Source organism: Cryptotermes secundus, unplaced genomic scaffold (genome assembly GCF_002891405.2).
Source record: "Cryptotermes secundus unplaced genomic scaffold, Csec_1.0 scaffold995, whole genome shotgun sequence".
NCBI classification, from domain to species: Eukaryota; Metazoa; Arthropoda; class Insecta; order Blattodea; family Kalotermitidae; genus Cryptotermes; species Cryptotermes secundus.
In genome coordinates, this window is record NW_019720725.1 from 110818 (window position 1) to 138221 (window position 27404).

The window sequence follows — 27404 nt, forward strand, 5'->3', positions numbered from 1 at the left end:
CATCAGCAGTGATACCAAGCATTACGGTACACCGGTGCTTTTCTGCTCCTGCATTCCGCACATGCACTGTTTTTTCGCCTGCTTTGTTCACTGTACTTTCACCCGGCATTTCAAAGAACACAGGAGTTTCATCAACACTTCCAATAGCTCCTATGGTGTAGTTATGCGTCTTTCTTAATTTCAGGACATGTTTTTGAAATGCAAGCAGTTTCTGCGGGTATGTGTTGGGAAGGCGCTGCGCTATTGACGTCCGTCGCCGAATTACAAGATCATGTCGGGCCATAGAGCGCCTTGCCCATCCATAACTTCCCTTAAATTCATTACGGGGAATTTTCATCCTGTCCGCTATTTTGAGGCCTTCAAATTGAATCATTTCCACAGACACTGAAAATCCATCCGCCCGTGTATTACACACGTATCGCAAAAGTTTATTTTCAAGTTCTGGATGTAATGCCGCTAAGGTTACGTACATGTAGATATAGTTTTGGTGAAAAATTGGAATAATAGTAGCTAGACTGTAAGATTAAGAAACAGCCATGATGAAACAATTCAGGAAGCTTAGGTCTACAAAGAATTGTAAGAGGGAATGCCTGAGTCATTAGAATGCTAACCCGGCAGTGTAATAGCGCTGACATTGAGGAAGGAGCTATATGAAGTGGGTCATAAACACTATGGCAGGAGGAAAACGCTGAGTCGGAGGAGGCGGTAGACCCGAAAGAGTCAACCCCTTCTCGAGGGGCAACCAATGAGGGAGGCCAAAATCACGTCAGAATGGGCAGGCAACCTACCCGGAACTCAAAGAATCAGCAAAGGGAGGTTATATAAACCCTAGAAAACTTAATCAGAAAAACCTTTAGCCTTTAGACTTTTGATTGATATTAAGTAACTTAGAGTTCAGGGGAGGCTATCGCCGAGAGAGCGATGGCCGTGAGTGTGCGCTGGTTGCTGATGACGAGCATCTTCTTCCTCATCTCAAGTAAGTGAAACCATCTTCATATAGCCATGAACATTAAGTGTAACAGTGATAATTTTAAAGTGTAGAACCACAGGGAAAGATAGGCTAGATTGATTAGGTTCATCAGTGATCCCAAGGCGTAGAATACCCGCCAGTAGGGTGACAGGAGGTAGAACCAACGATGACTGCAGGTTCATTATCCAATGTAATACAACCGACAAACGTCGGCACAGTGTGTGTATAGTGTATATAACGACGTAGGTAAATAGTATAGAATAGGAATGTGTAAGAGTTTAATTCAACCCAACTATTCCTTAAGTGTTACCCTCTTCCTTGACGACTCCAGGACTTCCCAACGCTCCGGCGAATTACGAGTTAAGCCAGGACAGTGACGCAAGCTATGATAAGTTTACGAGATTTCTTGAAATAACAAGATGGTGGCAGCATACTAAACGGGGTGACAGAGCGGGATATTTCCACGCCCTCTGTCATCACGGCTGAAGATAGGTGTAGCGGCGGCTTAAGAGAGGTACAGCGGCGGAAGCGGTGGAGGTACCTCCACGCCCCCTTCCTTCTTCCACATTACATGGTTCGGCTATGTTCGGCTATCATGAGGTGTCCTCTCTCTCTCTCTCTCTGTGCAATAAGTAGTTGGTCAGTGTTACTGATACTTCATTTTTCAATTTTGTTGTGTTTAATGTTGTGACGAATAATATGGTGAGGAAGAGAACATTGTTTTTTTGTGTTGGTCACTGCACCCATCAGAATTAGGGAAGCAACATAACACTGGAAATGTAACTTTCTTTCCGCGGAAAGATTGTCAATTTTGTGACTTTTTTCAAGGGCATCTTTCGTTAGTATCCATCTTCGCACATTTTTTTCGTCAACGTCGAATTTTTTCCCTGCTGCTCGATTTTCGTGTTCTTGTGCGTAACGCACCACTTGAAGTTTAAATTTAGACGTATAACCTGCTCTTACTCGACCCATGTTTCACTGAGAACTAACCAGGCAAGTCAAGTAAAGGCGAAAATGTTATAACTCTCCCCCGAAATGCCTTTGTTCCGAGCGGTACCGTTATTTTCGCTAGTTGCGAACTTAGGAATGTTAAACGTTGCCAAATTTCGGAATAATTTCTACTCCTGAACTAATATTCCAAGAAAATTATTTTTTCTATAATTTCTGTCTGAAAATTGTGCTGCGGCCTGTACACGCACGCGGCCTATACATGCGTAAATACGGTAATTAGAATGATCAAGTCAAGGAGGATGAGTAGGCAGGTCATGTAGCACGAATAGGGGAGACGAGGAATGCGTATAGGATATTGGTGGGAAAGCCAGAAGGAAAGAGACCACAGGGAAGACCAAGGCGTAGGTGGGTGGACAATATTAGAATGGATCTTAGAGAGATAGGATGGGATGGTATGGATTGGATAAATCTGGCTCAGGATAGGGACCATTGGAGGGCTCTTGTGAACACGGTGATGAGGGTTCCATAAAATGCTGGGAAATTCTTGAGTAGCTGCAGAATTAGCGGCTCCTCAAGAAGGGCTCAGCTCCATGAGTAAGTAAGTAAGTACAGAGTATTTATTTATGGTAGTACTGAGCCTCACACGATGGATATGTTTTAATGAAAATTTTTGTGGAGAGATTCAAGCAGCATAACTTATCTTTAGAAACCCCGTCTGGCCTTTAGTTTGGCTTGCGTAAACAGAAAACTTTCTTAACAAAATGGGTGGATAAAATAAAGGCCCTCTAAGAGGCAGGAATACAATACAGTACACCCATCTGAAATAACAAAATGCGATACAATTCCTCGAATTCCCAGATTCTCATATTTACTTTTTTTTTCGCTTATTTCCTTTTTCGTTTTTATAATTGGTTCTTAAACACGTCTCCTCGAAGAACTCCGTCTTCTGCTATCTGATACCGTGCAGATATTGTGTAATACCGACGTTTCGGAGGAACGTATAAAAATCCGCCAACGAAGAACCAGCGTGTGCAAGTGGCTGCAGCCACTAATCTCCTCAAGTTGCATAATTTTTTCATTTCCTTGAAAATAATTACCAATTTATGACAGCCACAACTTTGTTGTCTTTGTTTTAGTAATGCTTTAATAAAATTCCACAAAACTGGTGGTTCTCTGCACGCAGCAATGAACCTCAGTTAACTGCTATGTACGTCACACTTGGCAGCAGAAGCCTTCATTATGACTGATGGAATACCGGCATATTATTGTCAATATGTCACATGCGACTGATATTTATTGAGAACACATAAAAATATTTTTAAACGTATCTACGCAGAAGCCTTCAGCATTTTGTATTGTCAGAATCATAAACATCAGCCGTGCGGTCTGTATCGAAATATTAACAATGAATATTAATCATGTGAAGGCTCTTGTAAGGAACTGACAGTGTGAATATTAGCGTGACGTGTTTACAGCAGCTTAGCTGGCCCAGCTTTTGTAGTGCAAAGTGTGAGTTGCAACAGCTTTTAATTTACTAATATTTTCAGTGGAAAGAGTCTATGATATGCGATATCATGAACTACTGGAGTCATAGTCAGAGTTACTTTGAGACTGGCGGTTTACCGCCAATCAGTTCGTCTTGGCGCCAAGCCTCTTTAGGATCACGACCAGAGACTTTTATTTTGCAACTGAACCTTTACTGCACATAGTCCTTATGTAACATCCTCTCTGACGAGAGTATGGGTTTATCTCATATGAATATGTTGGGCCTTTTGTCAAGTGTATGTATCGCACTTATAGCAAGTTGTAGACATGTTTACTTGTGTACTATATACAAGTCCTCTGTCAGTCCACGCTTCGCAATTATGGGACTCTTGGAAGCACGAAGTATATGCATATGTACATTTAGTCCGTACCTCACAGGAAACACATTACGTCTCCTCTACAGAGCCCAACCGGTTAATGCTGTTTAGGGAAACAGTCGCTGTTTATTGTGATAACCATATGGAACACATAAATACACTGTGCGAGAAAAATGGGATGAATGTTAAAGCGGTGGTATGCATAGTTACCGCTTCGCTTCAAAATGTTAACGACAAACCTACGTATTTACATACTTTTTAGATAGGCTACAGTTCTATGGCCTAGGCTTTAGCACTGTGGCAAAAGTGTAGACTGAGTGTGCTCAAGAACGGCGTGTCGGGGTGAAGGAAAAATATTTGAACTCAAGAAAAAAAATGACAGGAAACTGAGAAAATTACACAGCGAGGAGTGTCAGAATTCATACTCTTTATCGAGCATTATTAGGGTGATCAATTCAAGGAAGATGGGATGGGCAAGATATGTAGCGGGCGTGGGAGAAGTGAGAATAAGATACGCATTTTTTCGTTTCCTGCATCCTGTTGTGTTACAATATATAACTTCTTCAATAAGACCGTCACAACACAACCACATCAAGGTCAGTGCCTTGTTTTGGCTCTGCTACATGTTTCGGCTATTAATAGCCATCTTCAGGCAAATACATGGTTCTACGAAAGGCGGGATATTTCTTGAGCAGCTAAGCGACTGTTAGCTTCTCACGGAGGTGGTTATAGCGCTCTCCCGAAGTACACAGTTTGCTAAGTGAACAGTCAGTTTTCGCATGGCGGATCAGTCTACTTCTTCTCTGAGCGTGTCGCACCAGTACAGCTTTGTGTTCACTGCCGGTGCTGCTAATTCGAACCAGAGCACCCCAGAACTACACCTTCTTTCCCATTTATTTGAGGGAAAAGCCTCTGTACCCCACAACTACCGTAGAGAACTTGCTATAGGCCTAACAAAGCGGACATTCCTCTGAGGCCTATAAGTTCGATTGGTTCCCCTTTCTATGCACTGGCCGGCTTTCTCCATAGGATACTTAGTCCTTTTGCTGGTAAATCCGACTCTTTCGTTAAGAATTCGGCCCACTTCGTACAGTTATTAAAGACTATTAACCTTCATTCTCGAGATCTCTCGTTAGCTTTGACGTCGTCAGTCTCTTCACTAATGTACCAGTCGACGAAGTGCTACAAATCACTGAAAACAAGCTCCACGACGACGTCACACTGACGGAACGGTCTGTCTTGCAGGTCGAAGCCATCATGGAGCTGCTGGAAGTCTGTTTGAGTACTACATATTTTCAGGTCGACGACAAGTTCTTCCAACAGAAAGATGGCATGGATATGGGAAATTCTCTCTCGCCCATCGTTAGCAACATCTTCATGAAGCATTTTGAAAAACTAGCTCTTGACTCAGCACCGTACAAACCATCGTTGTGGCTGCGATACGTGGATGACACTTTTGTAGTCTGGTCTCATAGTCCAGAGAGATTACAGAATTTCTTCGACCACCTCAATAGTTTAAGGCCTTCCATCTGCTTCACTATGGAAACTGAATCAGACAATGCGATCTATTTTCTGGACGTTCTGGTCATCAGGGAAGAGACGGCACTAGTCACACAAGTCTACAGGAAACCCACCCACACTGGCCAATACCTCAACTTCAATTCTAACCATCCGCCACATGTAGAAAGAAGCTTGATTAAAAGTCTCACCGACAGAGCCTCCACCACATGCCAAGATCAACAAGATTTGGTCAAAGGAATTAACAACCTGAGACACGATCTTCAGTTGAACGGTTACCCCAAAGGCTTCATTGACTCGGTCATTAATTCCAAGGGCAGTAGTCGTCCGAAGAAAGAGGAAAACCCATCCGTGTTCTGTATATATTCCATATGTGAAGGGTGTTTCTGAAAAGTTTAAACGGATAGGTAATCGATATAATATTAGGACCATCTTCCGTACGAAACACACTCTTAGGAACTCCCTTATGAAAACCAGACCGAAAAGAGATCCGCAACAAACGTCACAGTGCGTATCTAGCATTCCCTGTGAATGTGGCAGAAGCTACATTAGCAAAACAGGCAGACCTCTGGCCGTGCGGCTCCGGAAACATAGGCATAACCTAAAAGAAGGTCGTCTAGAAATATCTAAACTAGCCCAATATGCCTATGAAGAGGGACATAGGGTAGGCTGGTATGAAGCTAAGATTTTGGATATTGAAAGCCACATCAGGTATAGGAAATACAAGGAAGCGACCCATATGGCATGCTTGGCCAACCCAATTAGCCAACCCAGTTTGGACTTTTCTCCCATTTGGATCCCCATTATCAGCAATGAAGTCACCAATTCACATAGAAGATCTGTATGACGTGATATATGTTTTTATTGATTTCTATTAGGTTCTAAATTAGATAGACGTGATTTACTCCATTGTTGACGCTAGTTAGACACTGTTAGTTTTTTTACTAGTTCTCCTTTCTATTCCATGCCGTGGGGACATGGACCTGGTTATTAGTTTGGTTTCCTGACGTAAATTTCTACGGCTTTATCTATCCTGGTTCCACGCTTGTATGTGTTTGGAACAATTTGTAATGTATATTTTTCTTATTAGCTCTCATGGACTTAGCCTGGTCTCAGTTATGTATACCCCTTGTGTTTTGTGACATCGGTTGTCCGGTGATTGAGGCTAGCTCGTTCTAAGGGATCCAACAGAATAGGTGTTTCCCTCACCTGAGGACGGAAACAGATCCAGTTTCCGAAACGTCGTGTTTTTCTTAGTTATCTTAAACCAGGACGTTGGATAAAGTCCGAAAACCCAGTATCTCTGAATATAAGTACTATCTTGAGCTTCACGTCTCGACCGCTTTACCTTCTAGGAAAAAGTCTCCGGTGCATTAGATAGGGGTCTGGTTGGCGCCATAACCATTTCGGACCCCGAATGGTACAGGAAAATCCCTCTACCTGGATTCTAACTCCAGCTTCCCGGTTATTCAGCTCATAACCTAGTCTTTGTATTGACCGAGCTGTCCCGGTCCATTAATTATTATGAAAGGTAAAGAACTGGAAACACGTGGAATAAGGGAAATGATAGTAAAGATGAAAATTAAGTTTTCTGTTGGGTTAGGAAGAATGTCGGGAAAGGCGTTTAATTCGTCAGTTTGAAGAACTGTTTAATTCTCAATGTACAGAATTGGAACGATCGGATTTCATTCGTTTGTTCATTTTTGAAAGAAAAACTTAATTCACAGTGTTGAGAATAGTGGGGTCTCACTGAAAAGAAGCTCAAATTGAGAAAATAGTGTATTTTTGCAATGGGTTTTATAGATAACGCAGCACTAAAGTGAATTTATCCTCAAGGGTCACATGAGAGAGATTAGGAATGTATGCCAGATGCAACAGAATCTGAACGGAAGAGTCTATTATAATTCTGTACCAATTAATTTTGGGTTGTACGTAAATAATTATATCTTCTTTATAATATAGCACCATCATCCTCAAGGCCCTCACTGTTTGTCATAAGGTACAAGCTTTTCTTCTGTTAGTCCGACATTGGTGTATGTCAATCCATTCACATCCCAAGTTTATTATCACTTTGGGATTCGTGATCATGTATGAAGCATTTTGCATCCACTGGCAAAAATGTTGGTATTTAATTTTGTTGTTATGAAATGATATTTTGATTTCATATTACTGCGGGTAAATGGTGAGTCTGCGCTTCTGCCAATGATTTTCTTTGTAAGAACATGGATGGTGGCCAATGAGACGGCACCTTATTCGTTACTAGCTGTTTGATGCAATATCCAATATGGCATCTTTAGCGGTGTTGGTGTAATTTGTTGATGAAGATGTTTTGAAACTCAAAGGTAGTTGTGGCTTGCTAACAGGCACGAAGATTTAGGTTTGTAGAGTAGAATGTATGCTTGGTTTAAATAAGGGTAAATTATAAATTTATATCCAATACGATTATAAGAAGGCACTTATATGTATATGCGGTTGATAAAGTGTATTTTCTCGCAACACCCCCCAGCTGCAAGGGATAAATTTTAGTACCACATTTGACATACTTCTGTGAGAGAAACAATGTTTAAATTCTGATAGCCTGTAGAATTCTGAATTCAGATGTCCAACTTTGACCATGTTACATCTCCCCCCCCCCTTTTTTAGATTTACAGTAATATTTTTGTGGCATCTAAAATATGTGGTTGTATTGTTTATAATAACTTATAATTTTTGTATTGTTGCTTTTTTGTTCTGTCAGTGAACATAGAATTATTTATGCATATGAGTGAGAGTGTGCTTGAATGTTAAAATTGTTATAATTTGCTGAGCAAATATGCAGCAAAAAATTAAAGTAACAGGAAGGAACTCAGACTGTCGAATGTTAAGTATATTATTTTTATTTCTGTTATATTTTGTTCATGTGCGTTGGACAGATTTTATAACTGTGGAATATGACAGTGTTAAAAAGTGTTAATTAGAAGATTGGAACCGTGATGTATAATCATCGTCAGTGAGCTGTGTGCTGGATACTTTTCTCTCTGTAATGAAGGTAAGGTAAACATCCTTCTTAAACATTTTGTTTGATTAAGTGTTTTCTATTTTCACACTGTTTATTTTAGCTTCTATAGATTATGTTTTGTGAAGACTTAAGTGACTGGAGGAAAGGGGCAGTGTATGTTGTTACATAAGGAAACTTGAGTAAATATAGCTAGCTGTACATTAAAAAAATATCATTACAACATGCCACAGAAAAATATTCATGTGAATATGTTAGAAGGGAATTATGATTAACTTTCTGTAATAAACTGGAACAGATTTTTAAAATGGTAGTTCAGAACTTGGTGATAGCTTAATGTATAATAATTATTTTGTGCTCCGTATAAAATATATAGGCTGGTATGGCTTACATATTTTTTAGTACGTGTTCCCTTTTCTTAATTTCCTTGTCATGGATTTGGTTTGCTATCAATTCCTTATTTCAAAATTTGTATAATTAATTTTAGTAGTTTTATATACATTGAACAAATATAAACTTTACAACAAAGAAGTAGGAATGAGTAACATATATGAATTTCATATATTATTTAATTTTATTGATGGAACTCTATTTTTTATTACATGTTTAAGCTTGTATAAAATTTGAATAGAGTTGACTATAGACTTTTAAGATTGTTTCACTCATTATTTTTGTATCACTAGAATGGCAGCAGAAGTTACACAGTGGCAGTTGTTAGTTTTCATTGGAGCAGTTGGCAGTATATACAGACAGAAGTTTATGTAGGTTGAGGTATCTGTACCTGCAGAGGGAGATTCTAAGTAAATAATTTGGGTTAAAATGGAAGTTGCTTTTTTTCGGTCCAAAAATAGATTTTCTTAAGTAGAAGTCAGGTTATTGAGGTTATGTTAAGAGAAGTGGATTATAATAGAATTAGGATGAATGGTGGATTAAAGTTATATAGTAACTTCTGATATGTCTCCAGAATATTAATTCTCTGTACCCAAATTATTATTTCTCTATTGTGGATTTACTTGAATATGATTTTATTTAAAGAAAGAAAATATGGCACAATAAGTGAGATGTACATATGGATTTTGTTTACTTGTAGCACTGTACACATATTGCAAAGTGGATTTCAAGTTTAAGCACTGGAAGCTTTAAATTAATGTGAATGATGTTCCTCCCTTTTTACAAAGACCAACTAGTTAATTGTGTTCAGGGAAACAGTTGCTGTTTATTGTGAGATTCGTATGGAATACACAAATGCAGTCTGTGGGCAGTGAGAGCTTTGGTAAAGAATATAGTACATACAGTGACTACTTCCTTTTAAAGGGTTAATGAGAAATAAGAATTTATAAGGAAACAGCCGTGATGCATGAGAAATTACTGTCTGTCATTCATGACATTAGAAATATGTAGTTTGAGATTTATTACAGAAACCTTGCAAATATATGTTGAGCCATTTTATTTGCATGTGTTGCTTTAATTCTAAGTAACTTACCAAGTTACACTCTGAATTAGGTGTGATGTGTGAATAGCATTAGGAACATTGCATGTGAACTCCATCTACTATGGGAACAAGCATGCATCATTGTCTGTTAGTGACTCAGACCAGTATGTAATCATTTGAAAGTTAATAGATTCTATTTTCAATATATTTCTGTTACTCATACACTTGTGGGAAATTCAGGCATACTTACATAGGACTCTTCTTCTGTAAGGTCGCTTTCAGGGAGTATGACATAGCCTGGTTTGTGGAATAAATGGAATTTACTTCATATTGCAATGTTTTTCATGTAAAAAATAAAGCTATCCCTGTAACAGGCCATGTAGGCCCATAGGGTTGTGAGACGTTGAGGCTCCCATATCTTCTAGACAGTCGGCTCACAGATGGCAGTGAGATTGTCAGCCTCCCTTTGCCCCCAGGAAAAATTGTGTTCATGATATATTTATGTTAAATTGTCAATGAAAAATCCGTCGAGTGTAACAATGTTTTAGGTCACTTATTTATCTCACTTGCCTTGCATGTTTCGGTTCAAGAGAAACCATCATCAGAGGCACGTATTACAAACACACGAAAACACTGGCGTTGTTTAATGTACACAGTATGTAAGCTGCGTGGACGCTGTTACAGGTGTTGAAGTGTAAAAGCACAACACTTTCTAGTAGCATTGAATGCACGTACAACTCTTGCATTCCATCTGAAAATTGCCCTCAAATTGAGCCGTCAATGTTCAGATGGAATGCAAGAGTTGTACGTGCATTCAATGCTACTAGAAAGTGTTGTGCTTTTACACTTCGACACCTGTAACAGCGTCCACGCAGCTTACATACTGTGTACATTAAACAACGCCAGTGTTTTCGTGTGTTTGTAATACGTGCCTCTGATGATGGTTTCTCTTGAACCGAAACATGTAAGGCAAGTGAGATAAATAAGTGACCTAAAACACTGTTACACTCGACGGATTTTTCATTGACAATTTGTGATTGATAGTGTAACGGACCAAAAATGAAACAATTCAAAATATTTATGTTACTTATATACAGTCACAACATTCGTTTATTCTTGATTACTTGTTGCTGTGATACATGCTTCTCTGACATTCAGTAATATACTACAACTTGCACTTTGTAGTTTACGTTATTAACATTTGATGTTTTGGGTTTGAAGATATTGCTTGTGTCATGGAAACATGTAGTGCAGTGGTAGGTAACTGAAAGTCAGCAAGTGCTGGCAAGATTGCAATCTTCTGGGATGCGATGCAGCATATTTTGGCAGCAAGGTACTGACAATTTGGATTAATTTGCAGTCTCCATCTTAGGAACTCATCTGCTGTGTGGATGGAAGCAGCGAGTTCCTCTGCAACATTGGTACCAATCTGCCAGACTATACAGGCACATCCTAGATGACAGTAATGATGGTACTCATTTGCAAATTGCAGTATTTTGTTGCATATATATATATATGTAATTTGAATATTATGTGCATGTTTTTACATATAATTCTCTTGTACAGAGAGACTTATTCTGTGTCAGTATCAAAGTTACAGGTTGAAATCAAACCTAAAATAATGGTATAAAAATAATGTCTTCTTAAGGGTAGGAACTGCTTGGAACTTATCTACTTTTATGACTCATTTGGTGTAATATTTCTGATAATTTTAGTGGTATGGGTGTTAAATATTCTTTGAATGTATGTCATGGACTTACTGGTGTATTCAGGTGTACAGGTTGTCATGTATATTTGATTCCTCAAAGCATCTGTTCTGCATCTGGACGGGAATAATGTCTGAGTGAGGAAGCTCTTGTCTGCACTTTGTATTTCCTTCTTTAACTTGTATGAGTTGGGTTGGACTTAGTCACTTGGTACTGTGTCTTTAAATGGGCCTATTGTACCAGCCCTTGATGACAGTTGAATGTGCAGCATTGGTGGAATGGAGTACCTTGGCATTGAACGTGACCTTCCGCCATGAGAAGTTGATGAGCAAACTCCTGAGCTATGGCATGGGCTTATATTTTGCAACAAATTGTATAGGTTGATGGGTCATAATACACTGTGTGTAAAAGAAAGGCTTTTCAGTGTACAAGAAACAAGATTCCAAGAACCAGGTTGTATTAATGTCAGAAAGCAGTTATAAATGAGTTATTTCTGAGAATGATGCTTGGAGTTCAGTTTGCCTTGTATTATATGGCCAGTAATTTTACCATGAATGTTGTAATGAACCTTCTGGTTCCCTAAAAGTGGGGATTTCTTGACTAGCTGAGTAACTCAGGCTTCTAAAGAAGAACTTTTCTTCATTTAAAGGCAAAAGCTGTCAGTTCCTTCAAAACGTGTACCTGATATGTTCTTTAGGCTTTGTCTTTCTAAATGTTTCAAACTAAGGTTGTTAGTTATTTGGTTAGTAATGTTGGTAGAGTACAATAGTGGTGAGGTTTATCATTTTTGTTTCCCGCCCTCTGATCTTGTTAAAGTGTTTGCTGCCTGGGAAGGAAGCATATGATCAGTTCGGTCTACTTGTGCCAGGCATTTTTCAAGCTGTAATAAGTGTATATATATATATACACACACACACACACACACACACACACACACAGATAAACTTAATACAGCCTTAAAAATGGCTCCCACAAATAGAACTGAAATATGTATGGAGCCAGGACATCTCAGTCAGTTTATGGAATAGACTGTGGGCTGGACATCGAAGGAATTGTGGTTCGATTTGTGGTGGGGACCAGAGATTAGTGCTCTCCACAGCGCCCAGATGGGCTATGGAGCCCACCCATCCTCTTATCAAATTGATTCTATGGCTTTTTCCATGAGTAAGGTAGCATGAAGCTGACCATCGAGGTTCATCATGTGCTGGGGTTAAGTTAAGGGACCAGTGACGGACTGTTGTTAACATGGTAATGAACATGCGGGTTTCATAAATTGTCAATGAATTTCGTTACTAGCTGAGAAAATATTATGTGGTGTATCTATGCCTAGGTCTTCAATGTTGTCTCTCCCCTTCAGGTTTTCCAACCAAAATTTTGTATTTATTTCTTAATTCCCATGCGTGCTACCTGCCCCTCTCAAATCATCTTTTTACATTTGATGAATTAATAAACAACGTTACGCCAGATGAGGGCTTGGATGTGTAACCGCTCGGGAACAGCAGTTGCTGGCGAGTTCTTGGTGCACTCCAGGGCCCTTAAAAGGGCCGGATGGGGAACTTCCAGACAGGTCCATTCTCTCTCGTGTCTTCCCTTGTTTTTTGAAACAGTATCCAATATGTACAAAAACTCATCCACTTTACGCACTTGACCCTGAAGATGGAGTCAGTATGTACCCCCGAAATATCGGCAGCTTCACCCACAACCACACGGTGTAAAAACTAAAGGATCAATTACAGTAAACTCTCGTTAATCTGCATCGAAATATGAAATACGAAAAATTTTGTTCACAGTTAAGTACGTACTTTAAAAGACGCATGGGATTTAGGAGCAAGAGGACTTTCAGACTGTTTTGAGGGCAGCTGGAGAGACTGAAACCACACAAGAAAATATCCAAGATTGGCTTGAAATGGACGAAGGAGATCCTAGATTTCAGCTTTTGACCGAGGAAGAAATAGCTGAAGTGATATATATATATTTTATCATCAGCGGTACCTATATTATTAAATTTTCCATTTATTTTCTAACTTCTTTTTTGTGTTTTAGGGCTATCTTTTGTTTCATTAATCCCGACGACCTCCCCCCAGTTAACCCGGATTAGGGAGGGGTTGCTCTGACGTCGTTTGGTAATATTTAGTATGAAACTGCATATTGCCCTGAAGTGAGTAAGAATCGAGTGCCGCATGACCGCGAACGGAACGTGGGTCTACTGAAGCTGCCTGCTGGGGATACCGGAATAGAGCTTGTAACCGGTGCCGGTCACAGAATGTTTTTATTGATAGCTCGTGTGTGGGTGTGATGTCGTGATTAAATTGCTACGCCTCCTCCTAGCTAAACCAGTCAACTGCCAGTCTCTCCACTCTTCAAGAAATATTGACTTTTTATGAACCGCGAAGTTTCATTTCCGTATTCATAAAATCATATTTTGAGCCAGTTTAATCCAGTCAATGTAAACATCCTGTTTCTTTGTAATACACTTTTATATTATCTTCGCCGGTCACGGTAGCCGAGCGGTCTAAACATGTACTGTCTTCGCTCGCTTGGAAGTCGGGATCATGGGTTCGAATCCCACACAAGGCATGGATGTTTAATATGTGTATGCGTTTATTCTGTGTGTGTGTGTTGTTCTGTGTTTAGGTAGAGGCCCTGCTACGAGCTGAATACCCATCGAAGGAGTCCCACCGTCTGTGAAATGATCATGAAACTGAGAAATGAGCCCTGTGCTCCAAAGTGGGAGCGAGAGGAGAGAGAGAGAAATAAATGATATTTTCCTCTCATCTGTGGTTGGTTCCCCCAGGATGTCTTTCCTCCTTTTTGACTGACGTTAATTTATTTCTCTGGTGGGTGCTACTTGTGCTGTTCAGTCCACCTTTTTCGATTGTATCGCATTAATATTTAGTGGGGATTTCAAATCATGAAGCGCCTCGTTATTAACTTTTTTCCCATTTTCCTGCCCCTTCTTAGCTCTAAGTATCTCCTCAATATCATGTTCATAGAATCACTCATTAATCCCGGAGGATGAGGCGAGGTTTTATATCCATATGCAAAGAAAGCTAAAATTGCAGTCAAGGTCGGCAGACTTCACATATGGCATAAAGTCGAAGTGTGGATGTCTGAAGATTGTTCCTCCCTCGTTTAGTCAGCAGTTCTGTACTATTTGAAATTGTATTCTCCCATAGTCTCGCTTTCGGGTTTTTGGCAGTGATTGCGCAAATGATGGTAATTATGAATGTCGAAAGAGTTTGGACAAGAGAGAAAGCGGTTGTGGCTTAATTTAGGACATTGTGTGAAAAAGTATGCGTTGTGAGGAAAGTTGAATCTAAAACGTTCAAGGAGCCTCTGTCCTTGAAAATCAGAGGTTCTGTATTTGTTCTTAAGGTTGTTATTTAAACAAATTGTCACCTCTTATATATATATATATATATATATATATATATACACACACGCACATTTGTATTGTGTGAACAGTTATATAGTACAACAGAGTAATTTTGTCAGACATGAGAAGACAAAGTATTCGGAGCTGATATCATACACGGTGCGCAAGCATCGCTGCATGTGTTCTGACCTTGAATGTAACAGTACTTTTCTGACGCGCGTCGGAAAATGGGGGTTGAACAGAGAGCCAGCATCAAATTTTGTTTGAAGTTAGGCAAAACAGCCGGAGAAACGTACGAAATGATCAAAAGTGTGTTCGATAGTGATTGTTTGAGTCGCTCGAACATTTTTCGATGGTCTGCTGTATTTCGTGACGGCAGGGAGGACATTGAAGACGCTCCACGTGCATCAAAGCCGAGAACAAGTCGCACTGAATAAAATGTGAAAAAAGTGACCGAAATCCTTGCATCAAACAGATGTGTTTCTGCAACACTCATCGAGGAGCTTTTGGGAATACCCAAAAAGTACTGTGCATAAAATTTTGACCAAGGATTTGGGCAAACGGAAGGTCTGTGCGCGGTTTGTACCGCACGCGCTGTCAGGCGATGAAAAACATGCCAGAGTGGAACACTGCAAAGAGATGTTACGGTCGGCCCAAAGTGATACAAAATTTACATAATCGATTGTTACTGGTGACGAGACATGGTGTTTTCGGTATGAGCCTCTCACAAAGCGGCAGAGTGCAGCGTGGTTGAGCCCGAAGAAGCCGAAACCAAAGAAAGTGCGCATGCAAAAGAGTCGAGTAAAGACACTGCTAACCGTTTTCTTCGATTCCAAAGGAATCATTCACAAGGAATTTCTGCCAGAAGGTCAAACAGTGAATTCTGATTATTATCTCATAGTCCTCAGCCGTTTGTGGGCGAGAATTCTTCGAATTCGACCTGAATATCGAGAGCAAGGTTCCTGGTCGCTCCTCCACGACAATGCCCCACCCCACAAATCGAAGATTGTGCGCAACTTTTTGGCCAGAAACGGGATCACAGTCCTTGATTATCCTCCGTGTTCGCCAGATTTGGCTCCAGCAGATTTCTGGTTGTTCCCAAAAGTTAAGTTGGCGATGAAAGGAGACCGTCACGACATCATCCAGGACATCCAAAGGGAATCTACCACAGTTTAAAATGCAATTCCACAAAAGGAGTACAGTGACTGTTTTCGAAAACTTTTCTTTCGATTCCAGCTATGTATTGATTCAGAAGGAGACTATTTTGAATAAAGAGAGTGAAATTTTGAAAATAATTAATGTCTTATATTTTTAATGGACACAGTCCTAACAGAACCTGGACACACTGTTTATAAACTTGGACACTGTTCTGATTCATATCCGTCTGTGTAACTCAATCAAAATTCGCTAGGTTTCGATTTTTCTTCTTTCTGTTCTATTTCACGACTTGTTTCAACCTAACTGGCCATCATCAGGTGTTTAAGGGGTCTGGTGTGCTTTCGTTTTGATGTATTAGACTCTTCTAGATGTTTCATTCAGGTTATAGTATGTATTATGCCATGCCTTTGTGTCTGACCACGTGTTTGGTTTATGTTTATTGAATATGTTGATTTCATTTTCTCTGGTGTTGTATTTACTCTGCTCATACATCAGAAGGAAAACAGAGCAGATTCCTTAAGCACACCTTGTACACCTGATGTTGGCCAGTTAGGCCGAAAGTTGTTGTGAAGTATAGCAGAAAGAAGAGACATCGAAACCCAGCGGATTTTGATTGAGTTGCACAATACGGATAAGAACCAGGAGAGTATTCAAGATTATTCTGAACTGAGCTGAAGCAAATTCATTGCTTAAAATAACTAAATACACAGGAAGTGAGGAAGGGTGCTGAAAACATCCCTGATAGCAGTATCTTATGTGACTTCCTTTGCGACGCATGCGCTGTTTGGCTATTTTTCTTTACAGTCAAGTTACTAAAACGGAATATGGTCATGTTAATGAAAATGGAGTTTGGTTACGATCCGTGAGGACCGCTCGACTGAACGTTGTCCACCGGTCCACGTGTTTCAGCTGGAGAACGGCTGGGCAGATTTTGACAAAACATAATGTGAACATTATGCCATTGAAGGCCATCCCAAATTCGGACTGCTAACTTTTGTGAAGTCGGTAATTGCAGAGCGGCGGACGCACGAACTTGTCAGGTGGAAGCGACGCTAGTACCTATGCCGAGATGCGATAATTACGTTAGCCAGTACTAACCATGGTAACTATAGGATGTATCTACAGTAACATTAACGGTAAGAATCGTGGTGTCATTGGAAACGATAGTTATGACAGAAACCTAAATTACCATAATAAATGATTATTTGGCATTGTGACGTGTATGTGCACCCGAATGCCGGTTCAGACTGCCAAGGTACAAACAGTTTTTGTGGCAACTGTATACTGCGGCACGAATTGCAGCTGTCCAGTATTGCTTACATTGTGACACGCCGACGGACCTGGATTTGTATTGTTTTATTGATATCCGTGCTCCAACAATTTCAGACTTTCGAATTATGATGACTGAACCGAAAGTGAAATTTGGCACAATTGGGTGGCTGAGTTACTATTTTAAACCTCCCCGGAATGTGCAGAGCGAGGTGTCGGGCGGGTTGTGGAGGAGATGCCTTGAAAACGAAAATGCTCCGATGTCTGAACAAAAACTTAAGGGGGAGGTGAGGAGTTCGGGGACGCGAAACACTGAAGATGAGTTCGGGCAGCTGTACTAAAATTCGGATTGTAATTAATGTGGTCGATAAATAAGTCGCCTCCTATACTTTACACCTGCCCAAACTACCGACGGACACCTGTATTCGCCTGCAATGTTGCTTTGGGTTCGTGGACCGGAAGTTCGCTAGATGTAATGTGTTCTCTGGTTTAGATGGTGTTTTGCAAACAGGCGGTTCAGTAATATTAGGATTACATATTTAGAATTGTATAAAGAGTTTAACTTGTACATCTTGAAAATGTCCTGAATGGACATGAAGCTTCCAACAGCTGCTCTCCTACCGCTTATGCCTGGGTTCATAGCCCGGTGCGTCATATTTGTGGACCGACGCGTGATGTTGCCATTGCTGGACAGATATCCCTCGAAAATATATCCGCATTGTATTCTGGGCCTTTGAAATTTCAGAGGGAGAGAAATTTGGGGAACATTCGAAACTGACGGCCTGGTACGCCAGTTTCGTGCATGGAAGTTAACCCAGGGCCTGAGCAGTGCTCACTAGCCCGGTTGATCATGAACGAATTTTTTATTCATGTTAGTAAGTTTTGTCATCCGAAAAGAGCCGCGGAATTATAAATGTCTGGTTGACACTTTGCACAATTTGGAAAGGTAATTTGGGGACCTCCGTAAGGAGTAGTTTGATTTAGATTGCATGAGAAGTGCGGCAGTGGCAAGACAAGAGCATCAGTGTCGTGGTGGCCAGTCGCTGGAATGTTCGGATACACAGTGACTTCTAGCCAGCAGTCCTGCAACTGGAGAACACAGAGCCCCCTTGAGGTTTCTGTAACAAGTGTGCTGTTGCGTTGTTTGTGTCAAAAGATAACGCGTTGGGTGTACCAATACATTGGTTACAACATTAAAGGGAGAAATTCATCTAAAAATTATTCAAATTTCGGTTCGTACTTCACAGGAAACACATTACGTCACCGCTACAGAGCCCAACCGGTTAATGCTGTTAGGGAAGCAGCCGCTGTATAGTGTGAGAACCACACGGAACACACAGATAATATAGAGATTCAATTCGTACTTCACAGGGAAAACACTGTGGGCAGAATGAAGAGTTCTTCACGTTAAAGCAGTTACGAGAAGGCGACCTGCATTGCGACAGTTTCTCTTCATGTGCACAAAGTTTACCTGGTGTAGAGTAGACACTACATATGCCTGCAAGGAAAGTGCGTGACAGTTGAAGCTAATCTACGTGTTCGCCGTTATTATCGTCGTTATAATGAGTTTGCGAGATAAATACGCCCTTACAGCGGCCACGTTGACACACACATTGCTGTATTATGAAACTGGGTATGAATTAACGGTCACTACCGGCTTTTAGGACTGACCTCCAACTAGAACCCAGGTCAAGAATACGTGGAACTGTGTATCCACTCCCTCATACGTCTTCATGGCATAGTGCTTAATTAATTTAGCACAGGGACAACTTTACATTCTGCCTTACCGGCTTTTACGGCCACGCATAATTGGCTCTGTTTCTTTCGGTAGTTGACCGCTTAAATATTGGAATCGTGGGTTTGAATCTCATCTGAGGTATGGGGTATGTATTGTCGTTTCTTGCTTTTATCGTGTGGTTTCAGAGGTTTTTCGGTGGTCGTTATCTGCATCAGTGAGACCCGCGGTTCTCAGTAGTCTCTGGTATACAGAGGGGCTAAAACAGAGCAGGAGTTAACTGTCTTCTCTGGTGCGAAGCCGTGAGACCTCTCAGGTGTTTACCTACGTTTCGGAGGAACGTCCATAAATACATACCAGACTGCATGGCGTCACTAATCTTTATGGTCTCTGCAGCGAGTGCTTTAAACGGTAGTTATTTTAGAAACCTGTCCTACTGTACGTGCGATATAGGCCTGTTGTTTGTCGTTTGTGTCGGTATAGCGACTAGCTACAGGCTGGACGGCCGAAGGGTCGGAATTTGAGTGCCGGTAAGGACATGATTTTTCGTCTCCACGTCTATACCCACACAGCCTCCTATCCAATGGGTACCAGGTGGGTATTTCCCCAGGGATAAAGCGGCCGGAGCGTGAAGCTGATTACTCTCAACAAGTGCCAAGGTTAATGCGTGGATCTATAATCTCTCCCATACGCCTTCATGATTTAGTGCGTAATGAGTTAAGCACAGGGACAACTTCACCTTTTACTTTTATTCAGTAACGCTGTTAGTAGGTGGTACTGAGAAATACCACGAAGGACGGCAGGTCCCGGGATCTCCGAGATACGAAGAAGGATTGTTTCCCACTCGAGTGTACAGCGTTACGTTTCCAGCAATCAGAGTTTGATGACTGAGCTCAGCTGAGCTGTGCAGATTGGGCTGTATATACGTGCGCGTAACAATTCGTTCATAAAATACGTTTATATGTTTTTCGAAGAGAAAAGGGCGATTCCCCGTAGGCTGACGTTTATGTCCAGGCGGTGTGTGACGTTGACGTATCGTAAAACTCCATCCATGCACCTTTAGGCTCTGCGATATTTCGTCGTATGTATGTATGTGTATATATATACCTATATATATGTGTGTGTATATTTGGACCGAAGAGAGTCGAAGTGACAGGAGGTTGGAGAAAACTGCATAATGAGGAGCTTCGTACTCTTCTCCAAGTATAATTAGAGTGATCAAGTCAAGGAGGATGAGGTGGGCAGGGCATGTAACACGAATGGGAGAGAAGAGGAATGCATGTAGGATATTGGTGGGAAAGTCAGATGGAAAAGACCACTGGGAAGACCAGTGCGTAGGTGGGTGGACAATATTAAAATGGTTCTTAGAGATATAGGATGGGATGGTGTGGATTGGATTGATCTCGCTCAGGATAGAGACCCGTGGAGGGCTCTTGGAACACGATAATTAACCTTCGGGTTCCATAAAATACTCAGAAGTTCTTGAGTAGCTGCACAACTGGCAGCTTCTCAAGAAGGGCTCAGCTCCATGAGTGAGTGAGTAGGCTTGTCGAATGGTAAGGCGGTTGGTGAATGGTGAATTGTAACGGATCTGGAACTAGGTGGACGTTGTTTACACCGGAATGTTCCTGGAAGACCTGATTAAGACCACGAGAGACCTCAGTGTACCCGAAATTTCACCCCGAAATTCGAACCGAGCAGCGCGTTACCGCTACACCAACATGCACGTCTGATGTTGGGGTTGTTAATGTGGTGACTTCGGAAGGATGTGGAAGGAAGTGGCCGTGGCTGAATTTGAGATAATATCCCAGTATTTTGCCAGGAACGACCGAGTCGCAAGAAAAGAAAACTCCGGGCCAGGATTGGAACCCGGTACCTACCAAATACAAAACAGGGACGTTATGCTCTCGACTGTCTATAAATGCGACCGAGCCCTTCGTTTGCAAAGCCTCAAAGATGGTTATGCTGTAGAGGTGCAGTGTGCAAGCAGAGAAATTGCGGAAATAACACGATAGGTAATCTGGCCGTAGTCTCTGACGAAGCAGGCAATTAAAAAGAATGACAGGGAATTGCCGCAACAAGAAACAGCACCACGTGTCTCTAAGGTAACAGGAGGAATGAACGAGCTCTCTTCGCCCTTACCACATTTTATCATATAGTTGTAGGCGTTTCTTTCTCTTCTCTTGCTTATTTTGTGACTAGCAGCTAGACCATTGTGTATGTATGTGTTCATTCTGTTTGTGTTGTCCTGTGTTTAGGTGGAGGCCTTGCGGCGGCCTGATCACTCGTCCAAGGAGTCCTACCGTCTGTAAAATGATCATTAAACTGAAAATCAGAGGCCAGGACCCAAGGGGGCTATAGAGTCAGTGGGAAAAGAAAAGCAACTAGACCATATATCTTCGGATGGAAGGACGATAGCTGAATGATGATCTTGAAAAGATCCATATCAGGATACTGAAGCGGCGTTTGCCTGAGGGACTGAGTAAAACCATAAAAACCTATTGGCATAGCCGGTGTTTCATCCAATATTCGAACCCGGTACCACCTGATTAGAAGTGTAGAGCGTTACCGCCACCTGATACAGTAAGGGAGACTTTCACTGGAAGATGTGAGACAGTTGCTCGTCCAGTTTACTGAAGGCCGTAAATGAACGTTTTATGTATATCGTAAACCCTTAATCAAGTGTGGGCGCGATTCGATAGAGAGATCTTTACGTAACGTTACGCGGCCATTTTGTCTGTCACAAAGCGAGCTCATAAATGCGGCTCTTCCACGTGATCCATAAACTACAAAGAATGTCGTTGTGAATTTTATGTTGGTCTGCCGCCCTTTCCAATCCCGTTAAATGTGTAGAAACGCATGCAAATCCGTATTTTCTCAGTACACCTCGACATGCGACACACAGGTTGGGGATTAGTCGTGACTCTGGCCACTGATTATGTACCATAGAGCCTTCTTAGAGCAGTGCTGAATGTCCAGTACTTCTGAAATGCAGTCTAAGTGTGGGTTCTGGCGCCGTGTAGTTTTGTGAGCAGATACCGACGTTCGGAGCAACACGCTTCGTCCATCTTCAGAAGTAACGTCGCAACGTGTATCATCACCGCGGAAACCTCACAACTTACAAAGGCTGTTAACTACCCCGCGATCACTTGATGATCGTTAGATCCTTTTTGCATAGTTAGAACTCTTCGGAAACTGGTGAATGAGTTATGAATGTCGATTTCACGATCCTGCCTGGATAAATACGGAGTATTGGTGAATTGTAATGGCTGTGAGTTTCGGGTCCTTTCTTGCACCTAAACTCATATAATTAAGAAGCTGAAGTTTTTTAAACATTTATCATTGCCACAATACAGTAAGAGCGATGTACAAATAATTCTTCTCTCTTCGTGAGTACTATTCGATTGACAGGAAAGGTCACTCAGCATAGGGATTGGGCTACGGGCTGGACGACCGAGGAACAAGGATCGATTCTCAGCAGGTACAAGAGATTATCTCTCGTCTGTAGCGTCCATAATGGCTCTGGGGCTCACCAAAATATCTGTCCAGTTGGTACCGGGGGGTAAAGCTGAGTGGTCACTTTCTTGCGGTGCGGAGGGTAGGAATGGTGGAGCCAAACCTCCATTGTCCAGTCTTTGTGGCACGATGCTTAAAGCACAGGGAAGACTTTACTTCGGCTTATATGTCGATTGAAATGACGGTTTTATTGCCACCTCCGGTCGGTACAGGAAGTACCGTGAACGGTGCTGAATCTCTTGAGGACTCTTGAACACATGGCATTGTCCGATTACTGACATGGCAGCTGTATGTTGCACCAGCGATGCTAACATAAATATTGCTTCGTTCAGGAAAAAATGAATGTTCCCTCATTCTTGTGAAAAAATACGTTTTTAGCAACATGTTGTAAATCATACTTTCTTTCTTATATACGCTTTGTAGTATAGTGGTTACCATACCTACCATCTGTTTTAACATTAAGAAGTTCTGCATTTTGATTAGACAGTTGCCGCACGGTCTAAGGCATGAAACAGTTTGTATATTTAGGCCTATTAACATACGCGAAGCGATGGTGCAATGGAAGGAGATACCGCAGTGACACAAGTGACATTATCCTCATCTTCTGACTGGCAAAAGAAAAGGAAGCTATTCTTGTTGGACCCTGTACTGATGTCTCATGCAGTTCTACTGACAATTGCAGCTGGACTAGAGACAGTTCTCTCAGTCCCTTCTGTGGACATACAGCATATGTAATTAGATAAAGTAAAGGTATATCCTTAACAGGCGGTTGAGCCCCATAGGGTTGTGAGATGTTGAGGCTCCCACATTTTCTAGAAAATCGGCTCACAGATGGCGGTAAGGTAAGCCTTACGCACCGGCCGCCCTTCACCCCCAGGAAGATCCCTGGTGCTCATTTCTGTTAGAGGCTGAGTCGACCCCAGGGCCATAGGGCGATTGGAAGGATTAGGTCAATTTAAAAAAAATCCACCTCAACGGGATTAGATCCCACGACCTTCCGGCTTGTAGCATAGTGCCTCAACCCAGTACGCTACCGCGTGCCCCCTGTGTAATTAAGTAGATTTTTTTTTTTTTTTTTTTAATTTTCGTTGTGACTACCCAGAGAAGGAGGTTTAATCCTTTTAAACGAGAAATTAATCGACATATTTACAAATCCATTCCCTACTTCACAGGAAACACACTGCGTCTCCGTTACAAAAATCGGTTGGTTAATGTTGCTTACAGAAATAATCGCCTTTATTGAGACACATCAGAGCCAAATGTACACTGCGGGCAACACGCGGAGTCCTTGAATGGTTTGCCACTGCTTTATGAAGGATTAATACTGGACATGCTTCATTTGCTAGAGGGATGTAATAATATGACTGAATGTTGTTTTACCATTAACTTTGCGTATGTTTCAAATCCACATGGGACACGGTAGTTTCGCGTGTTCCTTTTCAGAGTATTTCAGCGAGTAAATAGGCAAGGCGTACAGGAACTCTTCATTCCAGTATCTCTCCCATTTCAAGGTTCTTATTGACGTCACACCTAGGGGACGACCGCAAAACTAACCATGTGGTATGTTTATATATGGAATTTGAATCTTGTTTCTTGTGACTTCAGTGCTGTGTGTAGCGCTCGCTTTGCGATGTACTAATCATGCTGTCACGTCACCGCAGAGCGACTTGTTCAGCGTTGCGTGTTGGCTCCTGTTTCGACTAATTTATTCGGTTCCAGAAACAAACCAAACAACCACAGCTGTCCATTTGAAGGCATGGAACGCCATTGTGGCCAATCATAAATCCGTACCCTAGGGATTACTGGGCGTTTGGACTTCGTCCCTTCGTCCCCTCAGGTGAGGAGGGGACACCTACTGTGGTGGGTCTGAGGCAGAGACGTCAGAACCCTTTAGAATCCGTGTAAAATGTAGTTATAAAGAGTTTCAGGTTTGATGTCCAGCGCTTATAATAATACATCAAATTAACCACACAGAAGTTAATATACAGGGTGTCCCAGGAGGAAAGGTCAGTATTCTGGGAGGTCATAGTATCAGTCATTCTAAGCAAAAAGTGAATATGTACGCATGTCCTATTCCGAACGGTTTCCAAGACAGAGCTATTTCACTGTACAGTTCCAAAATTGTTGATATTACATACTGTTTCTAATACCGGTATTTATTGTTCAAGTAACAAAATTGGTACATTTTACCTAGTATAATACTTTCCGAAAATTCCACCGTCAACATCAGTGCACTTTGCAACTCGTGTGAGAACATGGCGTGTTGCTCGTCTGTACAGTATACAGTGTGCTGTACAGTGAAATAGCTCTATCTCGGAAACCGTTCGGAATAGATCACATGTACATATGATTTTTTTCGCCTAGAATGGCCGATACTGTGACCTCCCAGAATACTGACCTGTCCTCCTGGTACACTCTGTATATACCAGCTGCCTAGCATTCGAAAACTCTGTTTTATTTCCCACACAGTTGGTTCATATGTTTCATGTTATTTTCAGAAAAGAAAACGATTATTTCCCAAACCAGCATTCATCGATTGATCCTGGTATTGGTGACGGAGTATGTTTTCTGTCCTGTAGGAACGTAAAACGTAAAACTTAAAGATATCCGTGTAACCGGCCGTGGAGGCCCATAGGATTGTGAGACGTCGAGGCTCACACATTTTCTATACAGTCGGCTCACAGATGTCGGTAAGGTTGTCAGCCTTACGCCGGCCGCTAAGGGAGATTCCTGATACTCATTTCTGTTAGAGGCTGAGTCGACCCCAAGGCCAATTTAAGAATCCATTGAACTCATCGGGAATCGAACCCGCGACCTTCCGGCATAGTGCCTCAACGAACTAGGCTACCGCGTTCCCTTGTCCTGTAGAAACTGAGTTTTTAAATATTATGTGAACGCATGTTAGTATTGAAAGGTTTAAATGAATTTCGAAGCATGTGAAAGATATTTAGATAGTATTGTGAGTGAGACAGCATCTGCGAAGTCTGGATGAACAACGGAGTAGCAGAGCAAGGCGTTTTGTGAAATGCGGCACGAGGCCCCAGAAGGGAAGGGCCCGCACGTCGCCACGTGTTCACACCAGACACGAGTATTCTGCCGCAGAAACATTACATCCGCTACCGAACTAAATATTAGTGTAGATTGCCCAAGAAGCGTACTGAAACAGAATATTAAATCAGTTTTAATGTCTTGAAACACATCTGTCTTCTGCGTTTCTTCTTAAGACATTACATTAAGGAAACTCGCTCTGTTGTCTGCAGTCAAAAGAGAGAGGGCCGTAATTGAGACCGGCCCCTTCGAAGTTGGAAAAGAATTCGGAATTGGGATTAATTTTGTTTTGGCTATTTTATGACGCCGTCGGGGTGGCCCAGGAAGAAATGTCAGTATTCTGGAGGTCGTAGTTTCGGTCATTGTAAGCAATATGTCCAATTCCGAACAGTTTCCGAGATAGAGCTGCTTCACTGTGCAGTTCCAAAACTGTTAATAAGAAAGATATTACGTACTGTTTCTAATACCGGTATTTATTGTTCAAGTGACAAAATTGGTACAGTTTACCTAGTCTAATACATTTCCGAGAATTCCACCGTCAACAACAGTGCACTTTGCAACTCGTGTGAGGACATGGCGTGTTGCTCGTCTGCACAGTGTACAGTGAAATAGCTCTATCTCGGTGCAATTCGTGTGAGGAAATGGCGTGTTACTCGTCTGTACAGTGTACAGTACGGTACTGTACAGTGAAATAGCTCTATCTCGGTGCAACTCGTGTGAGGACATGGCGTGTTACTCGTCTGTACAGTGTGCAGTGTACTGTACGGTGAAATAGCTCTATCTCGGTGCAACTCGTGTGAGGACATGGCGTTTTGCTCGTCTGTACAATGTACAGTGTACAGTGTAGTGTACGGTGAAATAGCTCTATCTCGGAAACCGTTCGGAATAGGACCCACACACATGCACACTTCTTGCTTAGAATGACCGATTCCGTGACCTCCCAGAACATTGACCTTTTCTCCTGGGACACCCTTCATAGCAACAGATGATGTCATGATACGCAGAGTGTTTGGAAAGAAGCATTTGTGCCTGAATCGACATGTTATTATGACATGTACGTTCCTCGGTCAAGATAGCAGGTGTCTCAGTCGAGATTCGAACCTGGGGCGCTACTACCACGCCACGCACCTAATCAGGCTCTAGTAGGCGTGTGTACTGACAGCCATAAAGAGAAACACAGAACTCTGTAAGTACGCTGGTCCAGAAGCAGAGACTCACAAACTGTTTCTCTTCGTGTCCCTTCACCAGAAGGCAGGCCGAAGCCCAAATTAAGTCAGCAAATGCGTCGAAATTATGGACAAATTAAAATATTCGGAACAACAGCAATGAATCAGAGTCGCACTCAGGAAGCTCAATTCGGGTAATGCTTGCAGCCATTCAGTTCAGAAGCTCTTGTCTTCGAGTCTGCAATTTAAAAATGCGAAGATTAAGGAAGACATAGAAAAGTATAGTAATTTCACTTGGTCTATGTTGAACCTTACCGACTTTCGAAAGCTGTGCGAGGATACAGCTCTGTTCTAAAGAGATTTACAGAACTCAGGTTGCCGGTTACACTAGGGTTGCGGCCTGTATGTTCAGAAACAGCGATGTGAGAGAGGAGCGCATATTGGTTCAGAAGTTGCCAAGGGAAGAGGCACACGAACAGCACGATACGGTATCAGAGTGGGCTGAAATCATCCACACGTTTCCATTTATTTCCCATCTGCATTACAGAGGCCGTTTCGCTCTTCGACAAATGTCGTGTGTTTGAATGTACATTCGAAAAGCGTTATCTGAAATTTAAGCAAATAAAATCGATCAAGATAAAGTAATTAATCATAGTGTGTCGTGACTGAGAGCAAACGAAATGAAGTTATCGGCACCTGACG

At 41.7% G+C, this 27404-nt stretch overlaps 3 protein-coding genes across 4 annotated transcripts in view; all 3 read left to right on the forward strand.

Annotated features, from left to right (window-relative positions):
• The window catches only part of LOC111872558, a 52651-nt gene that overhangs the window by 4680 nt on the left and 20567 nt on the right, over positions 1-27404 (forward strand). The window lies entirely within an intron of this gene.
• On the forward strand, positions 5041-9908 carry LOC111872551. Its single transcript, XM_023866588.1, has 2 exons — positions 5041-5659; positions 9817-9908. Exons 1-2 carry the CDS (start codon positions 5041-5043, stop codon positions 9906-9908), a joined length of 711 nt encoding a protein of 236 aa, XP_023722356.1.
• The window catches only part of LOC111872583 (neurocalcin homolog), a 251497-nt gene continuing 231662 nt past the window's right edge, over positions 7570-27404 (forward strand). Inside the window, exon 1 of one of the 2 annotated variants that reach the window (XM_023866657.2) lies at positions 7570-7643. The gene's annotated coding sequence lies outside the window, so the exon portion shown is untranslated. Of the gene's footprint in view, positions 7679-27404 lie in introns of both variants that reach the window. The other variant, XM_023866651.2, reaches the window with a different exon arrangement.

What these genes read in the sequence shown, in the direction of transcription:
- LOC111872551 (XM_023866588.1), top strand. Translation starts at nt 5,041, where the DNA reads ATGGAGCTGCTGGAAGTCTGTTTGAGTACTACATATTTTCAGGTCGAC. An exon ending in GGAAAACCCATCCGTGTTCT is followed by an intron (nt 5,660 to 9,816) that starts GTATATATTCCA and finishes ATGTGTGAATAG; the next exon opens with CATTAGGAACATTGCATGTG.